Below are 25344 nucleotides of genomic sequence, written 5' to 3'. Positions count from 1 at the left end.
CCGGCGCTGGCCTAGCGGGAGCTTATGTCATCCCTCATCAACCGGGGAGCTTCTCAGGATGCCAGGTGGAGAGTGTCGTAGTTACAGACTGATGAGTGGGTAATTCCTATCTTCTCCAGCGGGGGTTTCAGCCCGCCTTCACCGTTGTCTTCCTGTGCTGCCATTGATTCCGTCAACTTTCGTTTCCCGGTAGCTTCCCTCCATGTCATGAATCTGAACCCATCCACGTAATCGTGATACCGTCCGGGGTGCTGCAGCCAGTCCAACCCGAACTACTATGGCCTCGCATCCAGCGTCGCTGAGGGACCGTCAGGTCGGTAGGTTTCCGTTGTCATATCGACTCTGTGTAGGCGATCGCAGCTCTCTGATAGTTTCCAGCCTCCATTCACAAGATTCTCAACTTGAACCACGAGCCGCAGCCGACGGAAGATTCCCACCACGATGCCTCCGCACAGGGCCTCATCTCTACCCCGGTCCTGAACGAGGATGGCGACCCCATTTGGAAGGTTTTGGTGTTTGATAATATGGGAAGAGATGTCATCAGCAGCGTGCTACGGGTCAATGATCTCAGAGCTTGGGGAGTTACAATCCATCTGTACGGCTTGTCCTGGTCCTGATGTTCGTTGCGTTTAGCTAATGTACTTCCTCAGAGGCGTCAATTCCACACGATACCCAATCCCCGACGTCCCCGTTGTCTATCTTGTCGAACCTACACCTGCCAACATCCAGGCGATCACAAATGACCTTTCTCGCGGACTTTACTCACCCGCCTATATCAACTTCCTATCTTCCGTACCCAGACCCCTTCTCGAAGACTTTGCGTCCCAGATAGCGACAACAGGAACCGCGGAACATGTCGCACAGGTCTATGATCAGTACCTAAACTTTATTGTTGCCGAACCGGACCTTTTCAGCCTGGGGCTTGGGAATGATGCGTACTGGAAGATCAACAGCGCGCAAACCAGCGATGACGATCTAGACGCGATTGTCGACCGGATCGTCAGTGGGTTGTTCAGTGTTAGCGTCACAATGGGTATGCATGATCGTTATTGAGCCATAACCATCACTGACGGTTGTATACAACAGGTGCCATCCCAATCATCCGGTGCCCCAAGGGCGGCGCGGCAGAATTAATAGCGACCAAGCTGGACCGTAAGCTCCGCGATCATATTCTTAACTCCAAGGACAACCTGTTCTCCAACAAGAAATCCACACCTGGCGTTCCGTCAGCGCGGCCAGTTCTGATCATCGTCGACCGCAACGTGGATTTGGTGCCGATGCTCTCTCACTCGTGGACATACCAGTCGCTGGTGCAAGATGTGCTACAAATGCGTCTCAATCGAATCACGGTAGAGTCAACTGATGAGACAAACCCGGCTAAAGGTGTCAGCAAGAAGGCATATGACCTGAACAGCAACGACTTCTTCTGGAAGCGTAATGCCGGCGCACCGTTCCCTCAGGTCGCAGAAGACATTGATGCGGAGCTTACACGATACAAAGAGGACGCCAACGAGATCACGAAGAAGACTGGTGCTTCCTCGATTGAAGACCTCCAAAATGACACCAGCGCTTCTGCGCAGCACCTCAAGGCTGCCATCACACTCCTTCCGGAGCTGCGGGAACGCAAGGCCATCCTGGACATGCACATGAACATTGCCACCGCCCTTCTCAAGGGCATTAAAGACCGTCAGCTGGACAACTTCTTCGAACTAGAAGAGAACATCACCAAGCAGTCCAAGGCCCAGATCATGGAGCTGATCAACGACTCCACCAAGGGCAATGACCCGCTGGATAAGCTCCGTCTCTTCATCATCTGGTTTCTGAGCACCGAAACGGAAGTCTCGCGCGCCGAGATGAGCGGATTCGAAGAAGCCCTCACTCGCGTCGGAGTCACGGACGTTACCCCCCTTGCCTATGTCCGACAGGTCCGAGAAATCACCCGGATGACGATGATGACAACCGCAACATCCGCTCCCCAACAACAGTCTTCCAACCTCTTCCGCGGTTTCTCCTCTCTCTCCAACCAGCTAACCGACCGCATCACTTCGGGGGCCCTGGGCGCTAACTTCGACTCCCTCATCTCGGGCGTCAAGAACTTCCTCCCTGCCAACAAGGACCTGACCCTCACCAAGATCACCGAGTCCATCATGGACCCCACCTCCGCATCCAGCTCCGCCATTGCCAAAACAGAGGGCTACCTCTACTTTGATCCCCGCAGTGCCAACGCTCGGGGTGCCATGCCCCCAGCTTCTGCATCGCGCAACGCGCAAGGCCAGGGTCTGAACGCCTCCGGGCCAGGCCTGAGCGCCACCTTTGGTCAGCGCCGCCAGGCCTTCAACGAAGCAATTGTCTTCACCGTCGGCGGTGGCAGCATGGACGAGTATGGCAACTTGCAAGACTGGGTGGGTCGGACAAGTGGACAACCGGGCGCTGACGGTGCCGGTGCCGTCAACCGTGGTGCGCATGGAGCCCCAAAACGGAGGGTCGTCTACGGCAGTACGGATTTGATGAATGCCAAGGAATTCCTGACAGAATCGTTGGCGAAATTGGGCAGGGAGGGATGAATAAGTGGCTGGTAGCAAATAGAATTTGCCTTCGAGTATAGTACTTAAGTATAGTTAATTGATACGTATGGAGATGATCTGGTTTACTACGTTCACAGAATACCAAAGGAGGTGTAATAATTAGATACGAGCCAGTCAGTCACAAGACCACTAGACCCATAGAAGAAAGAAAGCAATCAACAAATGAAACAATTCGCTGCAGACCGCATTCCATCAACCTAATCACCGAAGAAAGAAAAAAGGAAATTAGTAAGTAGCTAAGATACGATACAAAAGGCCTCCCAAATCACACGCAACCACCAGATCAACACCAGCCATTTAGTAGCCGTCAGATACGACCAACCATGTCAGAGGTCAAACCATATCTCTCTCCCTCTTGAAGCTCGGCACAGAAATGTCATGTTCAACAGCAATACCCAATTCCTCAGCGTTGTGCTGCTGCTGCGCCTGCCTGGAGGGAATATTGTCAGTGTAGCGAGTGGCAACTTGTTTGATGGTCGGGGTGGACGACAAATTGCTGGTGTTTTTGCTATCCCAGATAGGAAAGGAGAGTTTGTTCCAGAGGTTGCGACGGGAGGAGTCAGAGCCGGTGGCTGTGGCAGAGGTGGCGCCGGAGCCAGAGGAGGTTGAATTGTGGAGGGCGACTCCGGCCCAGAGGAGAGAGGGAGGAAGATGGTGACGAGGGTGGCGACGTTGGAGGATAGCATTGGGACGGAGACGATGTAGTGGATGATTGAAAAGAAGGCTGTCGGGGGTATGATTAGTTGGTTGTATGGTGGAGGTAGGATTGGGATTAGGTACCTGGGATGACTAGAGTCTGGCAGCCCATGACGAAAATCACCCTCATTGGACCAAAGTCTCGCATGCCTAGTCTGCGTCGCTGACGGATGGCGAAGCCTAGCTTTGAGACGAAGATGGCGCAGAAGAAGCAGATGCTTATGGTGAAGACGATGTTCTCGGTGCTTTGGAGCCAGATGAGAGGGATGTTGCTTTTGGCGCCCATGATGGATTTGGCGTTCTCGACCATCATGGCCATTCGGAATCCGATGGGGATTAGTGCCACGACGGTGGAAAATGCGAGGAGGATGTGGCGGTATAGACGACCGAGGTTTGCGCAGATGACCTGGACCTGCAGGACGAGCGAAGCCTCGATGCATATCACGAGGAGAGTGTAAAAGACCACGGCGATGACTGAGTTGGCGTATGCGGAAGTGGGTACGTGGGAATAGTCTCCGGAGAAATAGGTGTAAACCCGTACGAAGTCGGAAGTGAAGTACAGGGTCTGGCAGACGAGGCGACCGACATTGGAGAGCAGCGCCGAGGAGTTGAGGATGAAGACGCTGGAGCGACGCTTCTCGGGTCTGGTCAGAAGCACGAGGATGACGAACAGCACGATGGAGGCTCCAAGCTGGGCGCTATAGTTGATGCCGGCCCGGATGCAATACTGCATGAGTTCGTCGTCGATTGCCTGCACGTTCACCTCGAAGGGGGTCCCGTTGGCAGTATGCATGGTGACATTTTGAGTAAAGGGATCGAAATGTGACGCCATGATGGCCCTCAGTTGAGAAATCAGCCGAGTCCCGTCTCGCTTGACAGACTATCATGTTCCATAGCCTATACAAATCAACCTTTTCCATCATCTCCAGTTGAGCAATTGTCTGCCTTTCTGATCGTATCCAACTCAACGTTATACAGCATCTCAACTAGAAGTGTTCTCTACATCCCATCTGATAGCATGACTGTATGGCATATGCCAAGGTAGACATGTGATATTGTCTATGTTGTGCAACACCCGAGACAGACAATATGTAGGATGGAGCCGGCATCCAGATGAACAATACTAGGACTGACAAAGTGGAGACCAAGACGTGTTTTCATCGGATACTGAGACACGACCAAGAATAGATGGGTCACCCAGGCTCTTACAAGCAATTGGCTTTGGGCTTCAGGGGCATGTCACTGTCACCATTATTGAACCTTTGCAAGTATACGGATAGTCATCGGAGCGAATACCTGAAGTTTTATGCCCGTGACGTGGGAAATACATCTTTTCATAAAATGGCTAGTTTGTGTCTAGATATTATCGACTATTGGCAAAGAATTGGTAATAATGTAATGGGTAATTACGGATAGCAAGGCCAGACATGATGATGTCGTGTGTCTGTTTGGTGTTGCGGGGAGCTCGGCGGTGGAGCGCGGCAGCAACAGGCAGGCCATTCGCCGTCGCTCCACCTCTCTCTCTCATCCCGCATCCCACCATGTGCCTGCGCCTCCCTCACCATGGCTGCCGTGCCGCAAAGGACCCTTAATTGGCTGTACAGCATCCTGATCAGGGTAAAATTGCCGTCTACAGCTTCAGATACTGTGCTGACTAGGCCAGGACCATTATGATCCCCGACAAACATACCAGGACCCCAACCGCACCTACTATGAGGTCGCCGGCGTGCTTGGTCAATACCCTTCGCTGGGTCCCCGGACCGAAGTCTACAGTGTGTGACCTCCCCAAATAATTGGCGCTTTACTGACCGTATCATTGTCTAGCCTTCGAGAACGGTTTCTCCGCCCTCCTCCTACAACTGACCGGCACGTTACCCGTGACGTTTCGCGGCACCGTCTACAAGTTCCCCATCACAATATGGCTCCCAAACACATACCCTCGAGAACCGCCATTGGTATACGTGACACCGACACAGGACATGGCTGTGCGCGTGGGGCAACATGTCACATTGGAAGGGAGGGTGTACCATCACTACTTAGCACACTGGGCTGAGGCGTGGGAGGTTAGTGCAGTTCCGCAATGACATGTCTGTCGCTGACGTTGAGCTGTAGCGCTCATCTTTGAGTGATTTTCTCTTGATACTCCGAGAGGTCTTTGCGAAGGAGCCCCCGGTGCGATACAAGCAACAGCCCACACAACCGCGACCGCCCCAGCCAGCGCAGGCGCAGGCACCTCCATTACCACCTCTGCCTCGGGAGCTCGATCCCACACCTAATCGCAATGCTTCTCCGATAACTGCTCAGGTGCCACCACCCCCGCCTCCAAAGCCAGGACAAACACCGCTCGAGCCGCCTCAGCGCACGCCGTCATCAGGGCGATACACATCTCCCCCACCAATCCCTCCACTGCCACCGAAGGAGCAGGATTCCCGACGGGTATCCCTGCAACCGCAAGGTGTCGGCAGCCCTGTAAGCAGGCCACAATACCTGCCAGAGCGCAGTGGAGTCCCTGCAGGGATACCTCCACATGTCGCCCAGCCGATGCCCGGATACCTGCCTGGGTCAGCGCAGTTTCAGCCCTTGAGTGGCACACATGCTCAGCGGGCGCCCGCTTACTATCCTGTGCAACAGGCTCATCCAGCCTACCAAAGACCCCCACAGGCACTTCCTCGACCGTCGCCACATGCTGGACATCAGCAAGCACAACAGTCTGCTCCGCAACCCAAGGCAGAGACGCCGGATCTTCTCACCTCTCCATTCGAGCTCGAACTCCCATCCTTCACACCCACCGGCCCAGCCCCTCCAATCCCACCTAATCCAGAGAAAGACGCCCTGCTGCAGGCGGTTTCGAAGACTCTGTCCGAGACTCTCCAAACCAACGTTACACAGTCCGAAGCCGCCGCTCAATCCTTGATTTCGCAATCACACTCTCTGCACGCGGCTATTGCCACTCTTCAAGGCGAAATTTCATCGCTCAGCGCTCTCAATTCAACTCTGCAAACGAATACCTTGACCCTGCAACAATCTCTGCATCGCGCTGACGGCGTCATCGCAGACGCACAAAGCCGTATCTCATCCTCGGCCCCGTCCTCCAGCACCGACGCCGCTGCGTCGGGTCTTCCTCCGATCGATGAGGTTCTCGTCGCCCCGACCGTTGTCGGTAAGCAGCTGTATGACCTGGTTGCTGAAGAGCGTGGTATCCAGCAGGCGATTTATGCCCTGCAAGCCGCGCTGGTAAAGGGGGTGATTGGCGTCGAGACCTGGTCGCGCCACACGCGTGGACTTGCTCGTGAGGCGTTCCTGAAACGGGCCCTGATACGGAAGATTGGGAAAGGTATGGGGTTGGAGGAGGTTCATGTGTAGACGGATCTGTAGATATCCGGGACGTTACCGAAATGTATATAGCTTACGTTGGAATGATATGCTTGCTATAGAGCGCTTCATGCGTCGGAGATAATGCTAACCATGAGATTGTCGCTGACACTAACACAATCAAGTCAGCATAATAGTTACAATGAGATCAAACAAAGACCTTCAGATGAACCCACTCAACAAAGCAAGATAAAACAGAAGAACAACAACCTAGCTACAATCCCAGGTCTAGCCCCGTCACACCATGTCTATCTCCCTTCCAGTCAGGTTACGATCTTCCTCATCAAACCTCAAAATGAGACCCAAATTAGGGCCCAGCTACGCTTCAGATATCCCCTGTACGCCGATCCCTCAAACTTAAGCCAGGCTCCGCGACGATCCCTCCGTATATCTCCTATCGGATCTCGGTCCAGTCCGCGCATATGATACCATTCATCCAGAGCCATAAACTATACGTCTCTCCCATACCTACCACCAACCCAGTCTTCCCTATACAACACCACCACCACCAAAGCAAACCCAACCGACCAACCTTCGACCAAAAAACAATCAAAAATGAAACTTCTGACACCCTCTCTCCTCATTCTCCCCACCCTCCTAGCCAGCACAGTCCACAGTGCCCCGGAACCTCTCTCCGACACCGACACCGCCAACTGGTCCGCCCTCGCCCAAGCCCTGTACCTCCCCCTTCCCCTCCCCCCAACAAACCCCAATAACTAACATATACGTTCAGAAAACCGTACACCATCACCATCCCCACCAAAACCGCCTCCCTGAATCTCGAAAGCATCTCACCCCCACCACACTCCGTAATCCATCAAGTGATTACAGCTGTTCCGCCAACCGCTCTCACGCAGTTATTTGTGCCCGCGAAACGCAATGCCTTGGCGAGTGAGTTCAAGGCGGGGAATACGCCCCAGTGGTATGAGGCGCTACCGACGGATGTGAAGAGTTATATTTCGGTGGTGAAGAGGGAGATTGAGACAGGGACGGGGACTGGGGGGTAGTGAAGGAGACGGGGGAGGGGAAGAGTAGTGGGGGGTTAGGGTTCGGGGGAAGGATTGGGGATGGTGGTGGGGATGGTTTGGGTGGTTGGGATGATGGTTTGGTGAGGGGTGGTATGTTGTGATAGGGTTTGGGTTGTTGTTGATGGTGGATTGTAATACGGGGTTTTTATTGAAGGGCATGTATATATCCTTCGTAAGTGGATATGAGTACGGAGTAGTGGCTCAGGGATAGATATAAGATAGTAATGGGGAGTGCTAGCTGGTTAGCTGCATATACCATGCATTTAGCTCTCCGCTTTGCGTATTTCAGGTGTTGGCTTTGTTGTTTCCCAGGACTTGCATCAGAGTGCTATCCCATGACTGTCAACAATTGAATTGTACCTAGGCAATATCCATATCCCAGAATTTCATTGTCTCAAATAATGACATATTCCGCTTATCTCATACTCTAGGGTCAATAACGCATGGATTCTTTCACGGTCTACCCTGATGAAGAAATCGATAACTTCCTCATTGAGGGTAGTGCTTTGATGTGCTCTTTCACTTCTCCCACTCCATCTGACAAAGACATCTACCACTGAACACGCACCACGGACAGTGATATTCAATATACTGAGTGGCATTTTCCGAATATATTATTTCATTGTTCAATATCATTTCTTTCACCTCGCTCGTTTCTTCCCTGCTATAGCAGAGATATCTCTTGCTATGACTCGGATATCCCATAACCAGACGATAATAATCCCATCCCCAAGGCAGAATTCGATCAAATCATGCCTTGGTTCAACTCCAGCGGAGATCTTCCCACGTCGCATCCAGCTCTGGCTAAAGATTGTCTGTGATCTCCGCACGATTCTTTCTCATGATCAGGCGATATGAGCCTTTGCGGGAGTATTCCCGAGATATACATATAACAGAAGAGAAACGAAGACCCAACAACAGTTGGAGATGGGTCCTGGCTAGATGAGAAAAATACAAGAAAGATGGTCAAGAAAGCTGCAATGCAGCAGAACCATTAACCAGCATACAGTGTCACCATGAAGCTAAGTGCTGTGGCCAACCCCGACTTCATTGGAGATATATCGATCTGTTTCTATAAACATATTCTCTGTTTCGTAAACTTGAGCCATGGAATACACCTGTGTATAGCACCCGAAAGCGTCCCAAAAATAGACACAAATCAACCCAGCACAATAAACAGCCTAAGCCCTCTAAAAACCATCAACGACACTCCACAATATGGAATGATGCGAACAAAAAAAGGAACCAAAAAGGTCGTGCCCGGGATCGAACCGGGATTGCTGGAATCAGAATCCAGAGTGATGACCATTACACTACACAACCGAAGTTGATGTCAGCGTACCACAGCATGTGTATATAGTCCTTACTAAACGCACACTGATCCCATCTCATACTATATTCCATAGATACCCACTAACGAATATCAATCCCTTACTTGATATTTACAATTTCGAGTATGGGCTCAATTATTACAATAGGCCTGTTTTATGAGTTGCGTAATGGGTGCCGTGTATGTCATGATCTTAGTGTGGAGTGAGAGTGGATTCCTGGCACTGTGGGGTATCGTACTTATCGTACTTCGGAGGTTGAAGAATTTGAGGGACTAAAAGATAGGCGGATATATCTAATGATGTGGGCTGGCTTGATCTCAGATTGGGGGATAATCTGATAGAGAATATGGATTTTGGGAAATATGGATTTTGGGACAGGAATTGTCCGGGTTGTGAATGAGATGAGCAGGATAGAAAGAATGACCTGGGGCGTTAAGTGCTTATAGTTAGAAACCGAAGTGGGAAGACCCAGAGGTGTCAGTCAGTAGTTCAAACAGACAATAAGTATCTCTTACCCTACCTAGTACGCTACTACAACCATCCACCCATCAACCATCTGCAAAAAAAAAACAGATCATAAACAAAATCTCAATTCATATCCATATTCATATTCATATCAATAACATAGTCATAAATCATCCTCATCCTCATCCTCCCCATCAATCAATATCACACACCCCCCAATCAAAAATTAATACCTCCTCTCCACATCCCTCTCCACCCCCCTCTGCCTCACCTTCCCCTCATCATGCACATCCTTCCATCTCTTCTCCTCCTCCTCATCCCCCGTCGCCGCGGCCGCAACCTTCCCTACACCCCCGGCAACCCTGCCCTTAACGCCCTCCCCCCAATCCCTAACCTGTCCCTCCGCCTCCGCTTCCTTCCCAGCCTGGTTCTGCTCCTGGCCCGCCTTACGCAGTCCCTCGTTCCCAATCAAATTGCCCAATGACTCCTTTGCCGATCCGACGGTCTGGTCCCAGCTGCCGTTGTTGCGTTGAGGGTGGTCGGTTGCCGTGGTGCCGGTGGAGGGGTCGGTAGTCACGGGGCCGACCTTTGCGGTGGTGTGGCTGGCGTCGTGCTCGGCTTTGCCGGTTGATTGGGTGGATTCGCCGGTGGACTGCGGGGAGGATGTTAGTTGGGTTGGCCAGGAGGGGGGATTGGGGAGGGAGGGGATGGGGTGTACCTGGGTGGAGGAGTCGCCGGTTAGGGAGCCGACGGCGCGTTGGGCGACGCCGGTGGCTTGGTCGAGGTAGGATTTTAGGGTGGAGGTGTTGGTTGAGGTGTTGGTGGTGTTGGTGGTGTCGTTGGAGGACATTGTGATGGTTGTGGTTGTGTTTGGGTCTTGGTAGTTATGTTTAAGTGATGTGTTTCTAGTGTAGTAGTTGTAATATCAGTTGTAGTTGTTGTGTTTGTTGATTGTATTGATGGGATGCTAGGTGGATTTATAGATGCATCCGGGGTCATGACGTCACCAGACACGACGTCATTCCAGGCACAACAGGAACACAATAATGACGTCCAACTCATTCATTCATCAATCTCGTCATAATCAATCGCTCTATGTACAGGGATCATCCCGCATCGTCGTCATCGATGCTATGCAAATTACCGATCCGCTCGAATATTGTATCATGCATCGCTACCAATGACAGATTCCGCCCTCGCTATCGTCCGCTGCCCACGTCCCTGACAGTCCTACTACTTGAAGATGACCATCGTGGTCTTCATCCACCTTGCTCAGCGCCGCGAAGCTCGACTCCGATGGCCCCGTGCTCAGCAGCCGTCGGGCCCAGGCGTCGATGGCTGGCTCGCCCGTCTCGTCCCGCGCTTGTTTCAGGAACGGGATCAGGGCGGTTCCACCCGTGCCCCGTAGTTTCTTGCTATCGGGCTTATCGCCATGTCGGGCCGTTGCCAAGTTGATGGATCGCTTGGGACTGGTTGCGCGGGCGGGACGACTAGCCCGGGCGTCCCGAGACTGAATGATGATGTAGCGCGATACGATCTGAATGTGCTTGTCTCGCATCACCCGGAGCATAGACAGACATGCGTCGTATGCAATGCACAGAGCCTTGTCCGAGCGTCGTGCTTCCACGTATGCGCGGATGTTGGCCACGGCGTTGACGTGCTCCAAGAAGCGCCGGTGCGCCGCCGGCATGTACGAACGCATCTCCTGAATGAATCCGTGGCGGGGTGCCCCAGCAACACCTTCCTTCTCGTCCTTCAGCGGAGTACCGGTCGGACGCTCTCCCGTCGGACGGTGCTCGATTCCCAGGGCAATGTCGAAGAACTGGATTAGAGAGCTCTGAGCGTTGCTGCCGCCGCCATATTGACGATATTCGGGCTCATCGCTCCCGTCATCATACAACAGCCCGTGCGGGAGGCCAGCATCAGCCATGTTCTTGCTCCCCGCCAGGTAGGGCCGGATGCGGTGGTAAAACACGTACGGATCGCAATGCTCATACATGCGCTCCAGCAGCGACCCCACCTCATCGAGAACCTCGGCGAGTCGCTGCAGACATTCGGTAACGACCAGGCTGTTCCCGGCCCGCGCCGCCGCGATGGCTTGCAGCACTAGCGGGATCGAGGGGGCCCCACGGGCCTCGATGGCCACGGAAACCAGATAGAACCACTTCTCGTCCAACGATCCCGTGAATGTATTGATGCTGTCGAGGTTACGCAGGTCTTCGATTGGCTCCTCGGGGAAAATAGGCTTATAGTTCCACAAACACACCCCTGCATAGGTGGCCACTGGCGGCAGGCCCAGGTGCTCGCAGACGTCGAATAAGGGGACGGTCAGCTGGGGCGGGATTTTCTGTGCTCACGATTAGCTCAGGAACCACCGTTAGAAGCTGTGTTACCTACCTCGGCCGGCCGACTTCCACCCCAGACATACCCATGTAGCATAAAGACCAGTACGACGTATGCCCTTCGCCACTCTCCCTCGGACTGAAGGTATGATGTAGACAGCATAGACATGTGATCAACCACTTCCCGGATCCTCCGGCTTGTCAGGAGAGCCTGCAGGTTGGCAACGATCCATTCCCACTTGGCATAATAAGGGTCGGGCAGGATCTCAAGGGGCGGCTCTGGAGGGAGGAAGCCGTGATCCGGTGAGATCCCATAGTCCGCCAACGCTGGAATCGGAGGAAGCATGGTGAAGTGGCTATAGGCAGAAATACGACAGAATATACAGTGCAGGCGATGGCAACGCCTGATATAATAAGTAGATGCCCACGTGCAACAAGTGCCTTGTCAAGGCAATCGCCTAAAGTTTGCTGATTGTCCGGAACCTGACGTCGAGTGGAATAATTAAGAGTTCGGGGTAGGAAAGTCCCAGTGCCCGAGCGTGTGTCCGGTCGTGTGACTTCAGCAAGCAGGCGAGATCCAAGTTGAGCAAGTAAAAGCTGACCAGATCGGCCACAAACTGAGGCAGTGTCGTGTCGACCCTGTTACGGACGCCTCAAAACTGCGAAACAGGCAAGAAAACAAGGCGTAGACAGCTGTGGCCCAGATCGCAGCAAAAAGGGCAGGGAATAGCAGGAGACTGACAAGTGAGGATGGCGAAGATCACGGGACCAGGTGGATCGATCTGAGCACAAAGAGAGGGCGAAAGGAGGGGGAAAAGGAAGAGAAAGGGACGGGAAAATTTGCTCTCAGCTAGGCCATCGTACAATGGTCCTGTCCCGAAGTTAAATAATCCGACACGATTTCACCAGGACTTTTCCTGGACAGCCGCAGGAACCGAATAGCCGGCCAAGTGAATTAATCAGCCTGGCCCAGGGCAATCGCCCGCAGTCACGGCGATTGTGTCATCCGGAAAGCGTCCACCGAGCGAAACAGGGGTAAAGAGGGCGGTTCTGGTGGACGTATATTCTGTACCCATGGGGGAGGGTAGGACAGTCGACTAGTCCGTGGATGGACGGCGACCAAGAGTCAAGTGGGCCGACCCAAGCCAGGCCAGGCGGGAGCAGAGGCGAACTTTGCCGCTGGGGAGAGCATGGCCAGCAGTGCGCGGGGAGACATGATGTTTGGTATAGATGAATTGTGGAGGTGGTTTGGTCGATATCAGATGGAACCAGCGGTCGAAGTATGGGCGAAGCTGTCGGTGTCGCATGGCAGAAGGCGTTCTGGCCGTCTGGAGTAGGTGAGGTTCTGAACGGCGCCAGCGGGAGGACTGGGTGTCAGCGAAAGGGGTGTCCACCGGATTCCAGTAGGTTGAGTGCTAGAGAATGAACCGGGAGCGCGGGCGAGGGGCCGCCGAGTGCGAAATCGGGCGATTAAGCGAGAGGGGGGGCGTGTTCGCTCCCACCCACGCCACCCCGTTCGGGTCTGCGGTGAGTTGGCTTGCCCGTGCGGAGGCCCCATCTTATTTCGACCGCCGACCTCGCTGGATGGCGGATGCATGGAGATCTCTGCTTTCCCCAGCGACTTTCTCGGCGCCGGATGATTTCCGTGATGGACCACGTGATATATTGATACCATAGTACAATCACTGCATCTTTACAAATAGGGAAATAGCCATGAGTCAGCAGATTCTTACTGGGTGTTACACATGGCAGAATTCAATTTCACCTACTCCGTGGAAGCAATACATGGTCATTAATTCCATTCTGTACAGACTGACAGATTCATCAATCCTATAATGTTACACACTATACGAACGCCATCCCGCCGCTGATATCGGAAACATAATGCGCCTGGTATACCACCAAATAACCGCCCCCGCAGTCATCTAACAAAGACAATTTAGTGCTGGCTCCACTCGATCGAGTTCAGATCGATGCCCTCCTGCACCATCTCCCACAGCGGGCTCAGCTCCCGCAAGAAGTCCACCCGCTCCCGCACCGCCTTGAGCACATAGTCAATCTCGCTGTCGCTCGTGAAGCGCCCAATACCGAACCGGATACTGCTGTGTGCGCTCTCGTCGCTGCTGCCCAGCGCCCGCAGCACGTAGCTGGGTTCCAGCGACGCGGAAGTGCAGGCACTGCCAGACGAAAGGGCAATGTCCTTCAACGCCATCAGCAGCGACTCACCTTCCACGTAGGCAAACGAGATGTTGACGCAACCGGGGTAGTGATGGTTGGGGTCTCCGTTGAGGACGGTGTGTTCCATGGACAAGAGCCCGTCGGTCAGGCGCTTGGACAATCTCGTGACGTGCTTGGTGTCATACTGCGAATGGTTAGCATTGCTCAGTGTGCCTTCGTGTTTGCGCAATCTAGAAAAAAATCCGACTCATCACCCCTGCTACGGTCGTCAAAGCGCCATGGGGACACGCAAAGCGTGTCGCTACCCCCATGGCTTCTCAGGTAATCGATACATATTAAAGCGTCTAATCATCGCCGGTGGAGAACACTGGGAAAAAATCAACGTACCTCCATATCCTGGTATGCAATGCGGCAAGCCTCACCAAAGCCCACAACCAGGTGGGGGGCAATAGTACCACTGCGGAGACCTCTCTCCTGGCCACCTCCGGAAATGATGGGATCGAGACGGACCCTGGGGCGACGGCGAACATAGCAGGCACCAATGCCCTTGGGACCATAGATCTTGTGGCTGGAAATCGACATCAAGTCCACATTGAGCTTGTTGACGTCCAGGGGAATCTTGCCGACAGCTTGAGCACCGTCGGTGTGGAAGAATATCTTTTTCGAGCGGCACAGCTTGCCGATTTCTGCCATGGGCTGAATGACACCGATCTCGTTGTTGACCGCCATGATACTGACGAGAGCGGTATCGGGACGGATGGCCGCCTCGAGGTCCTCCATCCGGATCAAGCCGTTGTTCTGCACGGGCAAGTATGTCACCTCGAATCCTTCATCTTGCAAATGCCTGCAGCTGTCTAAAACACACTTGTGCTCGGTCTGGGTCGTGATGATGTGCTTCTTCTTGCCGGAGCGACCGAAGAATCGGGCCACGCCCTTGATACTCATGTTGTTACTCTCAGTGGCACCGCTGGTGAAGATGATTTCCTTGGGGTCGGCGCCAATCAGCTTGGCGATGTGTTCTCTGGCTTGTTCGACGGCCTTCTCCGACTCCCAACCGTAGGCGTGAGTTCTGGAGTGGGGGTTTCCGTAGATGCCGGTAAGGTAGGGAAGCATAGCGTCAAGCACGCGGGGGTCAGTCGGTGTCGTCGCCTGCATATCGAGATAGATCGGGCGGGTGCCTTCGTCCATGATGGTAGCCTGCTTCAGAATGCCGGCGGAAGGGCTCATCGACGCATCGCCGGAGATGCCAGAACCGGGGAGCTCGACATTCTGGGGATGCAGGCCGGTCTGGTTCATGAAGGCCTTTTGTTCCTGTTTGATGGCGGTTTCGACCGAGACCTGGGCATTTCCAGCCTTGGTTTCGGAGACGTAGGACCGACTGGGGATGGTGGCGAGCACCCGCCGGGGCAGGGAGGCCGACAGGGCGCTGGGCTGTGTCGACAGAAGTCGACGGGCATAGGCCCGGGATGCCTGTCTCAAGGCAGTAGGGGTCATACTGGACATGATGAAGTTAGTCTGTCACTGTACCATGCACGGTTGATGACAGTCTGATGAATGAGATGACAGCAGGGAGTTCGCGGTGGGAAAAGTTTGGATCCGGTTATATCATTGCCGAGCCCGCTAGGCCCGATCGGATTTATCAGATAGTCCGGTCATTTCCCGTTTGGGACTCGGTCTCGGCATTTTTTGGACTTGCCCGCTTTCCGCGGAGTTCACTACGACACCAGTGCAGAAGATATGATATTAACCAGTCAGGAGATAAGTAAGACCGTATCCCCAGTCTGGCGCAGCTATCAATGGAGCGCCCATCCGATCAGACATGTGAATGAGGCTTGAGCATTGTGTTGCGCTGACAACATCATACTGGTGGATTTCCCCGGATTCTCAGCTTAGCCTTGTGTGTTGGCGCACAATTGAGCTGACTGCATCAGAGATCACCTCACAGTACCATATTGGCCGAACCGGACGGAAGATGAGAGAAAACTTGGAGTCGAGGTCTGTGTTGACGATAGTGCCACTAGTGCAACCGGATACTCTGGTGCCTAACGCCAACCAGGAGCCGGGTCATCAGGAGCTTCCGAGTCCCCGAGTCCGGCTGAATAATTGGCGATCTATGGTGAACAGTCCCCTCTGACCCCTCTGACCCCCTTGGATCGACTTCAGGGGTCTGGTGGGTGCAGTACTGGAGCTGGCTCTGGATCTGGAGCTGGAGCCTGGAGTTTTTAATAGTAGTCAAGACAGAGTGCAGTCACTGCAGTGGTCTCTGAACCCACTGCAGCCTTACAGCCTAAAATTCAAGGTAAGCAGGGGAGCCACGGCTCAGCCACGCAGAAGCAGGCATTATGTCATAGCTCAGCCACGCCGAGTGGCAGTCTAACCGTCACCGGCACCAGTAGTCTTCTTAGCCGCGAACAAAAGGCACGTCCTCCCCACTTCTTGCCTACCACGAGATCCTCGTTCGATCCGCTGAGTTCTACTCCATTTCGACTCCTATCGCTTCACTCCTTCCTCTCGACCCTTTGCACCGTCTCACACCACCGACCTCCCACCATCCACCCAAACCGAATCCTTCCGCGGGCGTTGGGCGACCGGCGGCCAATCAGAGATGAGTTTGAAGGGCTTTCAGAAGAGCATTGTGCGCGCTCCGCAGCAGTTCAAGGCCAAGTTCAACATCGGCGAACATACCAAGGATGCTGTCTACCTTGATGCGGAGCGGCGGTTTCAAGAGCTCGAGAAGGAGACCAAAAAGCTACACGATGAGTCCAAGAAATATTTTGACGCCATCAACGGTACAGGCGGATCCCTTTCTTGGTGCCCCTCTTTTGCTGACCGACCTCCCAGGCATGTTAAACCACCAGATCGGATTCTCCAAGGCCATGACCGAATTATACAAACCCATCTCCGGTCGCGCTTCCGACCCCAGTACGTATACGATCGAAGGCAACCCCGAGGGAATCAGGGCGTGTGAGGAATACGAGGCGATCGTGCGGCATCTCCAAGAATCGCTTGTGCCCGAGCTAGAGATGATCGACACCCGCGTCATCAGCCCTGCGCAACAACTGCTGGAGGTGATCAAGGTGATCCGCAAAGTCGCGGTGAAGCGAGACCACAAGAAGCTCGACTATGACCGTCATAAGAATTCGCTCAAGAAGCTCCAGGACAAGAAGGACAAGTCGCTGAAGGACGAGAAGGCGCTCTACAAGGCTGAGAACGATGTGGAACAGGCCACGCAGGAATACAACTACTATAACGACTTGCTCAAGGACGAGTTACCCAAGCTGTTCGCTCTCGAGGCCGAGTTCATTCGCCCGCTGTTCCAGTCTTTTTACTACATGCAGCTGAACGTTTTCTACACCCTGCACGAGAGAATGCAGGGTATCAACATCGGGTACTTCGATCTGGCCCTGGATATTGAAGAAGCGTTTGAAAACAAGCGCGGAGACGTCAAGGAACGCGCTGAGGAGCTCACCATCGTTCACTTCAAGGCTACGGGCGGTCGGAAGCCCGGATCGAAGCTCGGACCCAAGGACAAATTAGCACAAGAGGGCAAGAGTGGCTACGCATCGCGACAGCGGGATCCTGACGTTGTTGAGAACCCCCCGCCTCCGTACTCTGCCAGCGCAAGTAGCTTCACTGCCGCGGCGAAGGGCAAGCCGGCACCTCCGCCACCGAAACCTAAGCCATCCCGGTTCAGTGCACCGGTTGAGACTGTGACGGCACTGTACGACTACGAGGCACAAGCGCATGGTGACCTCAGTTTTTCCGCCGGAGAAGTCATAGAGATTGTGCAGCGGACGGACAATCAGAACGAGTGGTGGTCCGGCCGGGTGGACGGACGAGAGGGACAGTTTCCTGGTAAGTACGCTACTTTATTCTTTGGACTCTGCTAACTTGAGTAGCAAACTACGTCCAGCTGAACTAGCATACGCCATCGCTATATATTATTCTTAATTCTGTGTCATACTGGTTGAGTTGCGAACACTGGCCAGTAGACTTTATTCTTGCGATAGAGCGTGCATGATGATGACCTTCGCTGTACATATTGAATATCAGCTATTCCATCGTTTGATTACCATGTAGCTGGATGCTAAAGACGTCATCGACTATCTTATCACCGATAAACCAGCACGCAACTAAGCACTAGTTTATTAAAGCAATATAGCAGACCAGTAAGATTTCTCCTCGATAGATACCTACCTTCACACCTATCCATACCATTACCACACTAAAATCTCCAACATCCCGATCCCGATTCCACATTCGCCCGCTCCCCTTCAACCGACAGCACCTTCAATTTCACCACCTTCGACGCCTGTCTCCCCTACCTCACTTCCATCGGCAGCACCTCCCAATGGGCATTCACAGGCTGTCCTATTGGACTACCGAAATCCTCTCTACCACCCCTCTTCCCCTGTAAATGGTGATATAGATGACAGTAGTTGCTGTTAAGTCAAGCTATCAAAGAAATCGACTTTCAAGGCAATAAACAAGATAGGTGTGGCTTGCCTGTCTGTTATTGTGGTTATGACTGTTAATTCAATCAACACTAGAGCCTAGGTGAATCATGACACCAGTGTTATCGCCCTTGAAGTAATCCAGTGACCAAATAATAGAGATACATATCAGGAGTGGAATCTATACAACATTACCCTCAACCCTGAGTACGAACTTGACACCAGCTAAAATACTTCATATTTAATTACCAACTAACTCTCCATCAACCTCAGGATAAAACAACCTCAGTGATAAACAGATCCAGCTACCGCACAATTTCCTAATCAACAATAGTGAATATAGTAAGCACTAAACTCTGAAACCATCCAAACATCAGTTCCCTAATACATTACCCCCCTGCCTCCCCAAACCACCACAATAAACAATTAAGCTACCTACTCAGAAGACCCGTTTCATCCCAACCCACCACCTTAACTTAAAGCCCACTTGAAACCGCACATCATTCATCCACGCATCGACCATCTTCAAGTGCACAACTATTGTTACTAAGTATAGCCCTAACCACCTGTCCCAATATTGAGTCCCCAACCCAGACTCAAAAATCAACCTAACCTAATACTTAAAGCACCGCTACTCCCACCCGAGGAATTCAAAACACGGGTAATTTCCCATCGACTATCACTTGGTTCTAAATAACCTAGTACGGAACGTCAAAGTTGTTTATCAAACGTGAACTACCTACCACCGGAGGTCTCTCAAACAACAGCGCAAAGGCAAATCGCACCACATCAATAATAACAAGTTAAACTTCCATCAAACATAGAGTATCTAAGAGGGTGGAAGTAGGTGAGATCTCTACATTATCTAGATTTGGATATATCCCCGACATGGCCAGCTGCACATCATACACGGCATGTACCCACCTAACTAGTAGCAACAGCAGAGAATAAATCAATCACATGTAAACTCGGTCTGAGGATATATCCCCCATCACTTCATCCTTAGGTAATTCCCAACTGAAGCAGGCTGGTAACCAGTTGTGGACCATCAAGTGATTGATCGACAGCCCTAAGATGGGATGCGGGGGTGCGGCGGAGCAAGCCTACTTATCTCTCGGTTCAGTCTCAGTCTCATAGTCATAGTCATAGTCACAGTCACATGGTATCAAGCAAAGCATCCGAGGAGAACAATCGGACGATCACGGTAGCTGAACCATTCCTGAGATAGAATGATAGATGAGAGATGAGATGAGATGTGGATACCGGGATACTATAAAGTAACCGTACACATACACATACCACCACCACCAAACCCAATCCAAACCTATACACCTCACAATGAACCTCAAATATCTCTTCCTCCTTGCCCCCCTAACCCTCGCAACAACCTCCACCAGCAATATCTCCCCTCGCACCACAACCACCAGCCTCCTCGACGACCTCCCCACCATCGTCGACGGCATCAAAGAACTCCTGAGCACCGACACCGTCAACAAACTCGAGACGATAGTCAACGGCGGAGCAACGCTCCTGGGTGGCGACACGCCACAAAACCTTCAGAAGTTATTGTCCAGTGATAATATCAACAAATTGCAGAGTATCATTGATAATGCAAATACGTTGCTCTCGGGGAACTTTGTCAATCAGACGGGGGAGTTGATTGGGGATGCGTTGCCGGTGAGATACCCACCCCCCTACCCTTTTTTTTACTTGGTACGAGGTGTTAATGGGTATAGTTGATTTCTGATTTTTCGACGATTATGACGGCAGTTTTGAAGACTGCATAGGTTGGTACTGAAGGTGTGGGAGGGGGGTAATGTATAGAATAGAGTATGGTATTGATTGGTTTACTTTACTTTGGTTGTCTTTTGTAGTAGTAAGTATAAGTAAGGAAATAAATAAATGATAATTATGGTATATATGATATCAAAGTAACGATATACAGTAAACCCCTAACAATAACCAAAACATCTACAAGCTCAAACAATACCAACCCAACAACCCAACACAACAACACCAAGAACCAAACCTAAGCAGCACCCAACCTCCCCCTCAACTCCCCCAAATAAAACCTCAATGGATACCCCCTCACACTCCCCGGCAAAGCCGGATAAACCGCCACCGAGAACCCCATCGTCCCACGATACAACCCCCTCGTCTTAGCCGACGACTTCAACCCATACGCCTCCCTGATCCTCGGCGGCAACATCTCAATCGTAATCACCCTCAACAGGGGCTTCACGGCCATCACCCACCCGGGCAAATCACTCCTATCGAGGAGATCCTTAGCGAAGCGATGTGCCTCTGCACTAACGCTTAACCGTTCGATCTGCTCATCCCAATACACCCAGAAAGCCTGTCTGGTAGGTGGCCACACGTCGCGTGCGATGTTGAGACAGGACAAGATGGTGGTAAATTCCATGTAGGCGCGTTCGGCGGTGCGGTAGTCGACGCGGCCGTAGATGCGTTGGTAGAAGTCAGTGGCCGTGGCGTAGAGGGTTGCGGTGAGCCAGAGTTGGGTGGGGGTGTCCGGGGGCAGTTTGTGGGGGAGTGGAGGGGTGCTTTTTTGGAGGAGAGTTAGGAGGTGGTGTTTTTCGGTGGGTGTGCCGAAGACGAGGCAGGCGATGTAGCTGAGGGCTGTTTGGAGGGTGTTGCTGAGGGTGGTGGCTAGGTTGGTGGTGCTGGTGCTGGTGCTGGTGGAAGAGGTGGTGGTTTGGGTGAGGTCGTCAAAGGCGTTGCGGATGTTGGGGTAGGCTGCTTGGAGGAGGAGAGCGGCACCGGAGCCGGCGAAGAGAATTCCTTCTTGGAGGATTTGAGGTAGGATTTCGAGCTTGTCGAGGGCCTCGAGGTGGTTGTTGGTGAAGGTGGCTTCGGAGGGGACGGGGGAGATTTGGTCCGCGGGGGCTTTTTCGTTCATTTTGTTGGTGAAATGTATTGTAGTTGAGGAGGGCAGTTGATTGTGAAGTCAATGGTAGTTTGTTTGATAGAGCAGTTGCTCAGTGGGATGTTTAGTGAATAGTATAAGTTGATGCTAGTATGGGATGGCGGGATGCAATACAATGGCACACCTGATAAAGCAGCAGGACCAGGTGATGCGTGATTAACCGTCACACAACAATGTCTATCATAATCCCGTTGATACTTGATAGACAGTGAACCAGCGGAAATACCCCCCGCATTCCTCGCCAGGAGGTGGCCGTTTCACCCAAAATCGAGCGTTGCCCTAAAGCAACTTCACCCGAACTCAACCGCGGTTCAAATAGTCGACGATCGTCCCGCATGTGAAGCCATCCATGGGTCATCATTGGACTGCAATCTCCCTCGCACTGATCGACATCGGGACGATCCTTGCGGAGCATGGCAGGGGCATGCCATTACTAGTATTATATGACCCGCCAACACCTCGCAGGACAGACACCAGCCATCATGGACGAGAAAACCTCCTATCTCAGTTCCAAAGAGGCCAAGTATGCCCTGGGCACGCACCGGGGGCCTCTGCCCACCGAGGGCTACGAAATCGAGCATATCGAGACGGCGAACTCCATCTCGTTGGAGCCGGTGAAGCGCACGCGATCACAGAACTTGCGTCGTCATTGGGCGCGGTTCTGGTGTTGTTATGCGTTTTGGGGGATTATCGGGCTGGCTATTTTTCTTCCCATTTTGTATGTCTCAACATAACAGAAAAGGATTAGAACTGATGAGATAGTTTCCTGGTGATTATCCCCGCCATCGCTCAACGAGTCGTCGATGGGTCCACCCTTCTGCTCGTGCACGCCGACGTGCTTCAACCCCGTCCCGACTCTATCATGCTGAGCATCAAGTCGGCCCTGAACTTGCCCATCAATCTCCCTGTGCGCATCGACCCCATCACACTTAGCCTCTTCAACCGCGACCTCCCCGGGAATAACACCTGGGGAAAGTTGTATATGGATGGGACCAATATCAAGGGCAACTCGACCCTCAGCGTGACCAACCAGTACACTCCGTTGAATGTGTACCAATGGACGCAGTATGTCCGGGGGACGGTGTTCGATGCACATGCCCCGTTGTCCGTCAAGGGATCCACGACGGCGTATATCGGGAAATTGAAGTCGCGTGTCACCTTGAACAAGAACATTCCTCAGAACAGTATGCCCCATGCCCACTCTTCTATATACATTGAACTAACTAAAATAGCACTCAACTCCTTCGCCGGCTTCTCCATCTCCAACCCGAAACTTCTCCTCCCTGCCGAATCAGACGGAACTAATCTCGTCGCCAATGCAACTCTTCCGAATCCGTCTGTGATGACTCTGGAAATTGTACGTCATCCCTCCCTTTCTCCAATAATACAAATTAACCCTTCTTGGATATAGGGCACAACAACCCTCAACCTCCTCAGCGGAAACCTCATCCTCGGCAACGTCACCCTCGATAACCTCACCCTCACGCCCGGAAACCACTCCACTCCTGTCCGCGGCATCTTCGACCTCGGCAAACTCATCGAAAATCTCGGTCCTATCCTCAAGGATCAATCCGAATCTCTCAAATCCGGATACCTAAGTCTCACGACCGTAGGCACGGATGTCACCTACGACGGCGTCCAAGTGCCCTACTACACGGAAGTCATGAAGAATCTGACCATGACGGCCAAAGTACCTCTGGGACAATTGGTTATGAATACCCTGAGGGGGATATTGCATCCGAATGGTACGAATCCGTTCAAGGGGTTGAATATGACGACAGATGATGGGGAGACGTTTACGGTGGGGGAGGATGAGGATGATACTAGTGGGGGTTTAGGGAGACGGGCGGTGGAGATGTTGGGAGATGAGGAGAGGAGAGGAGAGGTGGTGGATGTTTTGAGGGGTTTGTATAAAAAAGGGAGGGAGTTGAAGGGGATGTGATGGCGCTGGCGTGTCACTGATACATATTGGAGTTGGAGTTGGTAATGTTTGTTTAATGGATACCTAGGCTGGACTGGGGTAATGGGATTAATGGTAATATAGGACTATACCCTGGTGGAATGATACCCGTCTTATACATCTGTTTTATAGATTGTTCTTGATCTATCTGAATATATGACTCGAAGTACTTCGTATCTACCCACCGTACGCAGTAGATACATAACCCTTACATCCATCCCTGCAAGGGTCATCAATTCCAAACCAGCCCACCCCCCCTCCACCTCATCCATCCCATCCCATCCCATCATCCTCCAATCCCACCTCACCTTCACCCCAAAATGCCCCCCAACCTAACCATCAGCATAATCGGCTCCGGCCTCTCCGGCTGCCTCGCCGCCTGCATCCTCCGCGAACAACACACAGTAACCATCTACGAGCGCGACCCCATCAAAGCCGAAGCGGGTGCTGCCATCAACCTCGGCCCCAACGCCGTGCACATCCTCGACAGCGTCGGCTTCGATCGTACCCGCGCCCGCTCTATCCCCGTAACCCGACTTCTGTCTTACAATAAAGCCGGGGAAGTCACTCAGGACTCGGTAGTCGATTACGTGAAGGAGTTCGGAGCCGATTGGTTGTTTCATCATCGCGCGGATCTACGGGATGAGTTGTTACGGTTGGCGACGACAGAGAAGGGGATAGGGGAACCAGCGAGGATCAGGTACGGGGCAAAGGTTGTGGATGCGGATGTTGAGAATGGGAGGGTGGTGCTGGAGGGGGGGAGGTGGTAGAAGCGGATTTGGTTGTTGGTTTGTCTTCTCCCTCTTCCATATACTATGTATAGTATATCCTGTTGGGGTTTACCTATACTGATGATATATGGATGTATAGCAGCAGACGGCATCAACTCTACCCTCCGCCCCCTCGTCACCAACTCCCCAGTCTACAAAACCGCCCAACCCTCCGGTGTCTCTGCATTTCGATTCACCATGTCTCGATCCCAAGTCCTGGATTTACACCACGGGGATGTCCCCGAAGTCCTCGACCCAACCAAACCCGCCGCTCTGGTCGGCATATACGCATTCGATCCCACCGAACGCCGAGTCATCATGTATCCGTGTCGAAACCACGAGATCTTGAACTTTGCGGTTCTGGTTCCGGACAGTATGCTGAAACATCCCCCACCGGTAGACTCGTGGTCTGCTCCCGGAGATCGAGATGAACTTGTTTCTCTGTTTGAAGATTTTCCAAATTGGGTGAGGAAATACTTCCTGTACGCTACCCACATTTCCCTTAAATGTAACCCTTGTTGCTATACGTTAATAGATAATTGCAGGGCAGCAAAAAATATAAAACTATGGCAACTCCGCCTGCAATCCCCCCTCCCGACCTACATCCGCGGCCGAACGGTTCTCATCGGCGACGCCGCACACGCCATGACGCCTCACCAGGGACAAGGAGGAAGCCAAGCAATTGAAGATGCAGAGGGCTTTCGGCTATTCCTGGGTAATCATGTGAGCAAAGAGAATGTGCCGAGTATTTTGAAAGATTTTGATGCGGTAAGGAGACCTAGGGCGTCGTTGATTCAGAGGAATACGTTGTTGGCGACGGCGAGGTTCTCGGTCGAGGAGATTTATCAGTTCAGAAGGGTGAATTTCACGTATGGTGGGATTTGGGATGGGGTTAGGGGGTTGCAAAGGGGAGAGAGGACTCTTCTTAATTAGTAATTATACGTCTGCATATCATGAATAGTATATTGACAACTTGGTAAGTCGCGAGATGCTTACAGAATAACCCCAAGCGATTCTAGCAAATATATAGACAGTTTATATACTTCAACCCCTACCTGCAATACACCCCGACCATTTAAACTACCCCCCTTCCAGAGACTAACTCTCTAAGGGAATAATCACCTCCCAGATACTCAAAAACCCTGTAATTGACAAACAGTCATACGCTGTACAAAGTCCTCCATTTGGTTGGCCCGTCCCCCACCCCCACCCCCAAAAA

General features: G+C 52.4%; 12 protein-coding genes and 1 non-coding gene across 13 annotated transcripts; 7 read left to right on the top strand and 6 right to left on the bottom strand.

The window, feature by feature from the left end:
• Window positions 1–124: 124 nt before the first annotated feature.
• On the top strand, window positions 125–2741 carry sly1 (syntaxin-binding protein). Its single transcript, XM_025617715.1, has 4 exons — window positions 125–317; window positions 379–595; window positions 651–1033; window positions 1087–2741. Exons 1-4 carry the CDS (start codon window positions 278–280, stop codon window positions 2562–2564), a joined length of 2118 nt encoding a protein of 705 aa, XP_025467129.1. The 5' UTR covers window positions 125–277; the 3' UTR covers window positions 2565–2741.
• A 177-nt stretch (window positions 2742–2918) lies between these two features.
• Window positions 2919–4113, bottom strand: preB (alpha-factor pheromone receptor STE2; the record flags this gene model as incomplete). Its single annotated transcript, XM_025613908.1, has 3 exons — window positions 2919–3093; window positions 3210–3309; window positions 3366–4113. 3 exons carry the CDS (start codon window positions 4111–4113, stop codon window positions 2919–2921), a joined length of 1023 nt encoding a protein of 340 aa, XP_025467128.1.
• Window positions 4114–4818: 705 nt separating this feature from the next.
• On the top strand, window positions 4819–6800 carry BO94DRAFT_493328 (putative endosomal sorting complex protein TSG101). Its single transcript, XM_025609198.1, has 4 exons — window positions 4819–4898; window positions 4945–5053; window positions 5106–5344; window positions 5394–6800. Exons 1-4 carry the CDS (start codon window positions 4845–4847, stop codon window positions 6642–6644), a joined length of 1653 nt encoding a protein of 550 aa, XP_025467127.1. The 5' UTR covers window positions 4819–4844; the 3' UTR covers window positions 6645–6800.
• Window positions 6801–7208: 408 nt separating this feature from the next.
• On the top strand, window positions 7209–7660 carry BO94DRAFT_624722 (uncharacterized protein; the record flags this gene model as incomplete). The annotated part of the gene is made up of 2 exons (XM_025617240.1): window positions 7209–7330; window positions 7387–7660. 2 exons carry the CDS (start codon window positions 7209–7211, stop codon window positions 7658–7660), a joined length of 396 nt encoding a protein of 131 aa, XP_025467126.1.
• Window positions 7661–8932: 1272 nt separating this feature from the next.
• Window positions 8933–9004, bottom strand: BO94DRAFT_t170. The gene has a single exon. It is a non-coding gene; the product is annotated as a tRNA-Gln (tRNA).
• Window positions 9005–9703: 699 nt separating this feature from the next.
• BO94DRAFT_586120 (putative mismatched base pair and cruciform DNA recognition protein) lies at window positions 9704–10327 on the bottom strand (the record flags this gene model as incomplete). Its single annotated transcript, XM_025615739.1, has 2 exons — window positions 9704–10129; window positions 10196–10327. 2 exons carry the CDS (start codon window positions 10325–10327, stop codon window positions 9704–9706), a joined length of 558 nt encoding a protein of 185 aa, XP_025467125.1.
• Window positions 10328–10489: 162 nt separating this feature from the next.
• BO94DRAFT_85877 (indoleamine 2,3-dioxygenase) lies at window positions 10490–12621 on the bottom strand. Its single transcript, XM_025617713.1, has 2 exons — window positions 11875–12621; window positions 10490–11824 (listed from the first exon to the last, which is right to left on the bottom strand). The coding sequence occupies exons 1-2, from the start codon at window positions 12163–12165 to the stop codon at window positions 10652–10654; spliced, it is 1464 nt and encodes a 487-aa protein (XP_025467124.1). The 5' UTR covers window positions 12166–12621; the 3' UTR covers window positions 10490–10651.
• Window positions 12622–13594: 973 nt separating this feature from the next.
• On the bottom strand, window positions 13595–15938 carry BO94DRAFT_535698 (IscS subfamily cysteine desulfurase). Its single transcript, XM_025611846.1, has 2 exons — window positions 14385–15938; window positions 13595–14181 (listed from the first exon to the last, which is right to left on the bottom strand). The coding sequence occupies exons 1-2, from the start codon at window positions 15498–15500 to the stop codon at window positions 13759–13761; spliced, it is 1539 nt and encodes a 512-aa protein (XP_025467123.1). The 5' UTR covers window positions 15501–15938; the 3' UTR covers window positions 13595–13758.
• A 709-nt stretch (window positions 15939–16647) lies between these two features.
• BO94DRAFT_535696 (amphiphysin) lies at window positions 16648–17961 on the top strand (the record flags this gene model as incomplete). Its single annotated transcript, XM_025611845.1, has 2 exons — window positions 16648–17852; window positions 17897–17961. Coding segments are annotated over exons 1-2 (1117 nt in total), but the record flags the coding sequence as incomplete, so codon positions are not given.
• A 1828-nt stretch (window positions 17962–19789) lies between these two features.
• On the top strand, window positions 19790–20238 carry BO94DRAFT_624717 (uncharacterized protein; the record flags this gene model as incomplete). Its single annotated transcript, XM_025617239.1, has 2 exons — window positions 19790–20128; window positions 20188–20238. The coding sequence occupies 2 exons, from the start codon at window positions 19790–19792 to the stop codon at window positions 20236–20238; spliced, it is 390 nt and encodes a 129-aa protein (XP_025467121.1).
• A 242-nt stretch (window positions 20239–20480) lies between these two features.
• On the bottom strand, window positions 20481–21368 carry BO94DRAFT_466795 (oxygenase MpaB family protein; the record flags this gene model as incomplete). Its single annotated transcript, XM_025608179.1, has 1 exon — window positions 20481–21368. The coding sequence occupies one exon, from the start codon at window positions 21366–21368 to the stop codon at window positions 20481–20483; it is 888 nt and encodes a 295-aa protein (XP_025467120.1).
• A 509-nt stretch (window positions 21369–21877) lies between these two features.
• Window positions 21878–23337, top strand: BO94DRAFT_586114 (DUF3712 domain-containing protein; the record flags this gene model as incomplete). The annotated part of the gene is made up of 4 exons (XM_025615738.1): window positions 21878–22113; window positions 22158–22579; window positions 22628–22752; window positions 22807–23337. The coding sequence occupies 4 exons, from the start codon at window positions 21878–21880 to the stop codon at window positions 23335–23337; spliced, it is 1314 nt and encodes a 437-aa protein (XP_025467119.1).
• A 338-nt stretch (window positions 23338–23675) lies between these two features.
• Window positions 23676–25058, top strand: BO94DRAFT_556986 (FAD/NAD(P)-binding domain-containing protein; the record flags this gene model as incomplete). The annotated part of the gene is made up of 4 exons (XM_025613907.1): window positions 23676–24098; window positions 24119–24143; window positions 24226–24607; window positions 24671–25058. 4 exons carry the CDS (start codon window positions 23676–23678, stop codon window positions 25056–25058), a joined length of 1218 nt encoding a protein of 405 aa, XP_025467118.1.
• Between the last annotated feature and the right edge of the window lie 286 nt (window positions 25059–25344).

Source organism: Aspergillus sclerotioniger (genome assembly GCF_003184525.1).
Source record: "Aspergillus sclerotioniger CBS 115572 chromosome Unknown BO94scaffold_15, whole genome shotgun sequence".
Taxonomy (NCBI): domain Eukaryota; kingdom Fungi; phylum Ascomycota; class Eurotiomycetes; order Eurotiales; family Aspergillaceae; genus Aspergillus; species Aspergillus sclerotioniger.
The sequence above is the reverse complement of the archived record's forward strand: the minus strand, read 5'-3'. Positions and strand labels throughout refer to the sequence as shown.